The sequence below is a fragment of the Panthera tigris genome, chromosome D1 (genome assembly GCF_018350195.1).
Source record: "Panthera tigris isolate Pti1 chromosome D1, P.tigris_Pti1_mat1.1, whole genome shotgun sequence".
In the NCBI taxonomy this organism is placed as follows: Eukaryota; Metazoa; Chordata; class Mammalia; order Carnivora; family Felidae; genus Panthera; species Panthera tigris.
Genome location: NC_056669.1, coordinates 49,239,758 through 49,248,659, shown reverse-complemented (window position 1 = coordinate 49,248,659; position 8,902 = coordinate 49,239,758). Strand labels below are relative to the sequence as shown.

Sequence of the window (8,902 nt, the reverse complement as noted above, 5' to 3'; positions counted from 1 at the left end):
AACAGGAAGACTGTGTCTCAATACAGCTAAGTAACTGGTCCATGACTCTTAAATTAGCACAGATAAGATACAGCTAAGTTAATTGATTTAACCCCCTCCCTTCAGCCTTTTCACCTGTAACAAATAACAAAGTACAGGCCTTTGTAAGAATTAAATGAGGTCACGTCTGTGAAAGTGCCAGGCACCCCATAGACACTATATATTTGTCTAGCATAATAGTTCTCAACTGGCAGCCATCTTGTCCCTCAGGGGACATGGGGTAATGGAGATATTTTCGACTGTCGCTACTAGAGGAGTTATATAGTGAGTGGAGGCCAGGGATGCCGCTAAACATTCTACTATGCACAGAACAACCTGCACAGCAATGAATTACCTCCTGCAAAATGTCAATAGTGGTTGAGGTTGAGAAACCCTGCTGGTAGCATAATGTAGGGGACTGGGAGCCATATAGACTAACAAAGCACAGCAGAGCCTTGCAAGTGGCGGGCAGGTCGTGGTGTTAGGACACTTATAGATCTGGATATTGGACTCATTGCTTGCTTTCAACAAGTTACTTAACCTGTCTGAGACTCTCTTTTCAAATGGGGATAATAAGAGCACCTACCTCATGCACTGTTCAGAAGCTCAGTGCTGACACATGGAAACACAGTGTTGGTATTATCGTTATTAATGAAAGGCATGGCAAAATACTGGGAGTCAGCCTGTTTCATTGAACTGGGTAAGAAGAAAGAAGAAATTAAGAAAGAAACATTGCAGTGACTACTATAGCCTTAGTCAGTGTCATGGGGTTAATGTTTTCCTATTATGCTATTCTGTCCTGGATTGTACTCATAGTACAGGTAGTTTAGATAAATTAAATGACAGTTGGAATATTACTCTGCTTACACAATGGAATTAATCCCTTTTTATCCCTTTGAAAGAAATCCAGCAGACAAGCTCTCTTGGTTAAGCTTGGTCAAGCTCTCTTGGAAAAGCTCTCTTCGTCATTAACAAGACTCATTGCTGTATTTCCTGTGGTGCTATCTAAAGAAAGATTTTAATCATAATAAAGAGACTTAGTAACAGCATTTAAAGTTGTCTGCCATGGCTTGATACCCATTTGTTTCTTGACAAATTCCTTTCTGAAAGTATCACAGCACTTTTGATTTGTACAAACATTAATCTGGATTTTAACATCTTTCTCAGTAACACTGGGGTTTCTACTTTCTCACATGTAGATATTCCTAGAATCTATCTTGGCTGCCTGGAACCGAGGCAGCTCTCTTTGCAATGTCATTAATCAGTAAATGACATCTCCTTACACTTCCTGAGTGTTGGTCTTCATGCATTTTCATGGCAGGTCTGCAGAACTAAAGGGCTCCCTCTTTTCTGCCCAGCTGCTTATTCCCCACCCAGTCTTTCGTCCTTTGCCCCTCAAAGAGGCATTACCGTCCTGGTAATGCCATGTGTCCTCTCTGCCACATCATGGCTGGTTAAAACATTCATCTGACTTTGCCCTAAATCTCAGTTAACAGATCTGACTCTTTGGGGTCCCTTCAGATTCCAATCATCAAATCTGCTATTCAGGGAATAGAGACTCCTTTGGAAACATCACACCTTCACCATTCGGTTCCATGGAGGGATGTGAGTACAGGAAATGAGGAAGCACAGGGAGGTAGAAACCAACCTAGGCGGGTGGGCTGGGCAATGAAACAGGAGGAGAAAGGGTAGAGAGCATGTACAGCTTGTAAGGGAAAGGGCAATCACCAGGCAGAGGCCAAAAAAGAGCATGGGACTCACAATCCTAATGGCTTCCATATGTATAAACCATGAATATATGTATATAAAATATGTATACCTGCAGAACCAATCAAGTAGCCCCAAGGAGTTTTATGTATTTCCCCTCTGCACTACCCACCAAGCTATGAAGAAGTGGTCAGTGAAGGCATATTATCCCCTGCCTGTCAGATAAGGAAACTTAAATAAGGTGCCTAGTGCCATCCTCGCAAAGTGGCTGAAGAATGGGAAAGGGAGAGAAATTGACCCCCTGTTTTGCCAAATTTAAGCCTCCTACGTCAGAGATTTTCGTGAAAAGCTGACAGAAATATATATATATGTATATTTCTGTGTATGTATATATGTATATATATGTATATATATATATACACATATATATATTTCTATTTATATATCTCGAAAGAGAGCAACAAGAGAGCAGAGAAAGAGAAGGAAGAGAAGCAACGGCACCGTTAAGAGTGGAAAAGAAATGGAAGACGAAGGGAGCAGAAAACACTGAGGGGCAGAGAGGAGTCCCACACACAGGCGGTCAGCAGTGGGCCACTGGCCTCCTGTCTTCAATAACACTCTCACCTAGCAAGGCCAAGAGACCGTAATGAGAACCATCCTCTAAGAAAACACCCAAATCAATAACATATCTTCGCTCCATTCTTTTCAATATAGGCTTTAATTCATAATGCACTCAAAGGAGAAGGAAAGGGAGGGACCAGCGCACCGCTTGGAAGGCGCAAGCACACTACACACACTGACCTTTTGCTGAAAAGTTGGAGAAGGGCTACAGGGGCCACCCTTGCCCCTTCCGCCAGCCCCACCCCAGTTCCCAAAGCCCGTCTCGTCTGGTCCAGTAAGAACCTACCAACGTTTTTTGTTTCTGTTTAAACACTTGAGGCTGTGATTAAAACCACCCCCAACTCCTCTTCAATTCTTTTTCGTAAGTTTATTAAGTGAATATTTTTAGATCGTTTCATCTCCACGTGCACTTTCCCAGCGTTCTTAGGCTTAGGAGAGACCCAGGGGCGGGAGCTCCCCACATTGGTCTCCAAGTGGAGGCTACGGTACCCCTCCATCAGTCCCGGTGCGCCCCCTCCTCCCCGGGCGCCCCTTCCCAAACCCCGTCCGGTCTCCAGAGGCTGGAGTAAGCCGTGCGGCTGTAGCCCGCGCTGTAATCGTAGGACACCTGGTGCGGCGGCGGTGGCGCGGGCAGGGCGCAGTCTGAAAAGAAGGGGGCGAAAGACGCCAAAAGGCCGGGCCCATCCTCCGCTCCCGGAGAGTCCGCGGCGGAGGGGTACAGGGGGCGCAAGGGCTCGTTCAAGGTCAAGCCGCCGCGGGGGGCAGCCAGGGGCGGCTTCTTGGTCTGGGGGCAGCCCGGGGCGCTCCAGGACTCGGAGTACAGTAGGCTCCCCACCATCGCAGGTGGCGGCTCAAAGAGACCGGGCTCCAACTCCGGGGGGCCCCGCAGGACGGCGGCTCCCGTAGGGAACACATCGAGAGGCTCTGCGGCGAGCAAGACGCTCGCCTCGGTGCCGGCGCCGTAGTCGGGCCCCAGCAGCTCGAAGAACTCCAGGGCCTCGGCGCCCTTCTCCAAGTCGCCCAGGCTCACGCCGGGCCCCGACGGGCCGCAGCCGCCGCCGCCCGCCCGGGACGGCTCGGTGAAGAAGGACGGGGGCAGGTTGCGGGCCCGCAGCGGGACCTTCCTGGCGCCGGGGACCGCCGTACCTCCCGCGGTGCCGGCCGCCTCCCCTCCCGAGCCCCCGGCGCCCGCTCCGCCGAGCCCGGCGGCGGGCGCAGCCAGCGAACCCCCGGCCCGCTCGGTGTCCCCAGGGACGTGGCGCAGCGAGTCGAAGAGCGCGGCCAGGCTCCGGCTCTGTAGGCTGGCGGCCGCCGCGGCCTGCGATGCCTCCCGCCGGGGGACAGCCTTGCCGTGGGGCGGGACCGCGACGGCCTGGGCGCTGGGGGCGGCGAGCGGCCGTTTGGCGGGCGTGTCGGCGGCGCCCGGAGAGGGCGGGCCGGGGGGCGCGGCGCCCATCAGGCCGCTGCAGCGCTTGATCTGCTTCTGCAGGTACTTGCGGTGGTTCACCTTCCGCTTCGACTTGCCTGGCTTGTCCAGTGCCAGCTTGATGTTGCTGGACGCCGAGTCGATGAAGCTGAGCAGGTCGCGGGTGGCCTCGCGCATGTCCCCGCCCTCGTTGCCCGCCAGCAGCTCGCCCGCTGGCGTCCCGGTCTCATCATCCTCGAAACAGCAGCCCTTGTCCAGGGCTCCGAAGGCGCCCCCCAGCCCGTCCGGGGAGCCCCCGAAGCCGAAGGGGACGAAGGGGTGCGTGCTAAGGAGGGCCGCCTGCACCGCCATCGCCGCGACTCCCAGGAGACCCGCAGCGCGGCGGGTGCGTCCCCGGCCGGTTCCCGCCCGCGACCCAGGCCCGGCTCCCGCCCTCGCGCGGCGCGCGCGGCGCAGCCTCCTCGCTCCGGGCCCGGCTCGCGGCTCGGCCTTGCGGGGGAGCTCATTAGGTCTTGTAAGCAAGGGGCGGAGGGAGGGAGAGCGCGGCTACCGCCCCGGTGGTGGAGGGGAGGGGCTTACTTAGCCTGGGTGGTGAGGTGGGGGGGGGGGGGGGGGTGCCGTTTTTCTAGCTTTCTGGGCTTTCTCAAGCTCGTCACTTTAACCCCTTCGTTTCCCTTCGCTCTGGGGCGCTTTTCTTGCCAAGCTGCAGCTGCACGAGGCGAGGATTAGATGGCCCGTCCACAAATTCTAGCTCCTCTACAACCACGCCCTGGCGCGTGAGACTCTCTGAGGTCGAGAAGGCAGGAGTCCAGAGAAGTGTGTTTCAGCCCAGCTTTGGTAACAATAATAGCCACCAGCTACTGGGCGCTCGCTTATTCCAGGCGCTATCCGTACATTATCTCATTTAATCTGTGAACAGTATCCCTGTGAAGTGCATATTGTAACCATATATTCATCTAACAAATGAAAAAACAGCCTCAGAGAGGTTCGTTGAGTTGGCCGCGTAAACTATATCCCCTCCAGTTCAACACCAAAGCCATTCCTAAGTTCTTGACAGACCTTGTGCTCCCTCTTGGCCTCCTCTTCTTCATCTATAAGATGGGAAAAGGAAACCAGGGTCTCTTTAAGATGTAGCCCCAGTCCTAAGACTCTAACTGGAGTGTCTGTAGAACTCTTAAGACCAATGCTCTTTCTTCTACCCTATTTCTATTATACCCTTGTTTCTATTGGTAAAAGTAACAACTAGCTTATAGTAAATTGAGGCAAGCGCTTGGTCCATCTTTTAGTATTGTAGATGGACGGCAGGAGGCAAAGGAGAAAGGAGTTGCTCCACTAAGCCAGCAGGTGCTTGAGAGAGAACCCTGTGTGTGTATAAAACTCTCAGCACCTTAGGACAAAATCTGGATCAGAACCTCTCCCCTACTTGTCATGCCATTTAAGTTGTCCAGCTGGAACTTCTGTTCAGGATCACTCTGAAGTTCACTTCGACCCAGTTTCACCTGGGCAATCCTCTTCAGATAGAGAAAATGAGCAATATGGTAGAGCATAGAAGATGATTCAGAAAAGACTGGTCTTTCCCCCATTCTGTCTTAGCTCCACCACTCAATAGCTCTGTGGTTTGGGTTAAAATCCAGATTCTGATGAGTACATGGCTTTGGTCAAACCAGTTAACCTCTTCCTGTCTTTTATTCACATTAAATGGAGGTAAGGTTGCCCACCTCATGCGTGTCTGTCATATTTAAAGGAAACATCCTGTGGAAAATCCTTATTTGTTGACTCCTGCATAGCCTGTGATGGGTATTTGCCCTTACTTTTCTAACACGCTACAAAGGTGGCTATATTCCCTTATGTGTCTTTTCTGTCACAGGGTGTTCCTGAGGATTCAATGAGATCACATATATGAAGACAGCATGATAGAAAAGACACATAAGATGTGTGATAAAGAGTTCTCTAAGTAAGTTATGATAATTTAGGTGCAGAGTCTGCCCCAGGGAAATGCAGACCATCTCTTGTAAAACTCTTTCCTTTGAGGGGCACCTGCGTGGCTCAGTTGGTTGAGCATCTTGATTTCAGCTCAGGTCACGATCCCAGGGTCCTGGGCCCTGCATCAGCCTCCCTGAGCACGGAGCCTGCTTGGGATTCTCTCTCTTTCAATCCCTCTGCCCTTCCCCCACTCACATGTTTGTGCTCTCTCTCTGTCTCTAAAATAAAAAAAAAAAATTAAAAAATTATTCTCTTTAAGCCTCCATTTTCCAGGATGTAGCAAAATTTTTGAGCACCCTGAAGGTACAGACTTAGCAAAGAAGAGAAGCCAGAGAGCATTCCCCATTGAAGTAGACACTATCCAAGCAAACATGGCTGAATCAAACTTTTTATTTTTTTAATTAAGGTGGCTCAGTTATAATATTCCTTTTATTAGAGTAACACAGGATTTTGTTCTTCATGATCGGACTGTTTTACTCTTGGTGACATTTGCATTGAGAAAATTGTGTGAGCCTGTTACCAATTTGTGTTTTTCACCTGTCAGATGTGGCTGTCAGCACTTACCTTCTCCTTTCTGACATGACCATTCCATAGGCCTTCAGGTCTGACAGCTAAGAACATCTTTTTTTCACCTTCTTTTAACTGAGCAACTCTTACAAATCCCCAGACACAGATTGCATATGGCTTTACATTTAATTGATATCTTTAGTCTGAAAAATCTCTTGTAATCTGCAGAGAGTTAACTAAGCCCTAACACAATCATATTCAAAATAAATGGAATGTGAAAAGTTTCATATGTAAAATCCCTTCACTTCCTTATCTTGGGAGTTTTAAGCTCAGAGATTGTTTGGAGTTAATAAGGCCGGGTTCAAATTCTGGCCTGCCACTTGCCAGGTGAATGTCCTTGGACAAGTCAGTTCATCTTCTAAGGCTCAGTTTCCTTATCTGAAAATTCGGATGGTCATAACTGTTCTCAGAGTATTTGTGAGAATTACACGACATAGCAGGCAAATAATACCTCTGAGTCTTACTTTTTTCTCTCTGTACAACAGAGATCATCTCAACTCCTCAAGGTTTTTGTGAGTTGGGGCATATGAAAGCTCCTGGCATGAAACAGCAGCTCCACAAATTTCCATGTTCTTGATTCCTTAGGTCTCACCAGTTTCTTAACAACACATCACTCTATAAAATCAGCATCATTTGTTCTTTCCCCCAACAAAGTGATTATTTTCAAATGCAAGAGAGCAGCTATACTTGCCGGCTATAGAAACTTACAATGTCGCAGAGGAAGAGCTGAAATTAGAGCCTGAGATTGGAGTCCAATCTTGCCTTTTATTATCCAACTGGTTATATAAAAGTCACTTAGCCATCTGAACCCCCAATATTCCCATGTATAAAATGGGAATAATAATGTGAACCAATTTGATAAGGCTATTGTGAAAATCCATGTGAGCAAGAGGAAGTTCTTTGTCAACATAAAGCTATATCAAGACATATAAGATACTCATGGCTTGGAAGTTCTATAGCCTGATTCACAAAATTGATCCTTAGACATAAAATATCCATCCAGTCACTTATTCATTCAGATATTATTGACACCAACAATGTTGGTATTAGTACTGGGGAATACAGATACCAGAAGCCATGATCTCTACCCTTTCTGATGGAAAGACATGCAAACAAGTCATTGTAATATAACGTAATACATGTCTCAATGGAAGTAAATTAAAGGTGTAATAGTTGATGGGATCAAAGGACCCACCAGTCGACTCAGAAAAGTCAGGGAAGCCTGCATAGACAGGTAGCATTTGAGCTAAGACTTAAATGATGCATTTGAGCATACCGAGAAAACAAGCAATATCTCTGGGAACAGCCCGAACAGAGATATGGTTATGTGAAAGTAAGGGTGTTTATGGAAAACTATAGAAAATAAGGCAATAAAGAATAACTTCTACTTGAAATAACTAACACCTGACGCCAAAATAAATCCTTAGAGCTTCCAATATCCAACTAAATTGCTCATGTAGACCCTACCTCATGGTCTCAGTTTCTTTCCCCCTTGATCTACGTTCCTTTGGGGAAGAGCTCTATCTGGGATGAAATTAGTTTCAGCAGTCAGTGGCCAGATCCTGCCAAGCCCATCAGCCCCTCCTCCTACACCCTGAGTGAGCACACTCACTTGAATGGCTTTGACATCAATACACTTCACTTCCTATGGGGCAAAGGGACCCAGCTCCAGCCTGCGCAAGGGCCTCACTGCAGAGCTCCAGACTAGAGCTCTTTTGCCCTAGTGATACCTAATGCTAAGCAAGTGGGATTAGTCTCCTTGGGAACCAAGCCCCCCAGGGGCTCAAGGGCTGAACTGCCCCAAACAGTTTGGGAGAATTGAGATTTCATATTGTTCTTTTACACTTGGATTTCAGGACATTACTTAAACAAAAGCCCACCTGAGAGCTGCCTCCTTTCTTGTGGGTAAATATAGCAGCAGGATCAAGAGCTGATTTACTTATTTTGTTTTCCTCTTTGTAACTTTAATCATACTCCCTGCAGGACGATCTTAGTCCTCAGAGATGTCAGGAATGCACATTCATAAAGGGAAAAATAATTATGCATCTTTTCTCCCCTCCCCCCAAACCAATTTCTCATAGCTATTTTTGAAACCTCAAATAAAATAAATCAATTCCTCAATTTCACCACACAATTTATTATCATTTTCATCATGAAATAACATTACCTCACAAATTGAACATACCCAAAAACATATCTCTTGGTTTGTTTTTGGTTTTTTTGTCATCCTTTCCTCCTGCAAACCACGTTCTACTAACACCACATCTTAATTTCCATCTTAAAATATTAGATGTTATTCTGTTTGTCTATAGTTGTATAGCAAACTACTCCAAAACTGAGTAGCTAAAAACAAACAACATTTTATTATATCTCACAGTATTATGGATTACTAATTGAGCAATGCTTGGCTGAGTCATCCTTCTGGTCCACTCCACATCGACTATAGCTGGTGTGGAGGATCCAAGATGGCATCATTCACATGACTGCACCTGTGCCTACAATGCTGGCCTCTCCAACATACTGGTCTAAGAGTACTCAGACTTCTTAGGCTCAGGTATCCCAGAGACAGTGCTGCAAGTG

At 47.7% G+C, this 8,902-nt stretch overlaps 1 protein-coding gene across 1 annotated transcript; it reads right to left on the bottom strand.

The window, feature by feature from the left end:
- Positions 1-2,444: 2,444 nt before the first annotated feature.
- FAM181B (family with sequence similarity 181 member B) lies at positions 2,445-4,236 on the bottom strand. The gene has a single exon (XM_042958511.1). It carries the CDS (start codon positions 4,121-4,123, stop codon positions 2,843-2,845), a length of 1,281 nt encoding a protein of 426 aa, XP_042814445.1. The 5' UTR covers positions 4,124-4,236; the 3' UTR covers positions 2,445-2,842.
- Between the last annotated feature and the right edge of the window lie 4,666 nt (positions 4,237-8,902).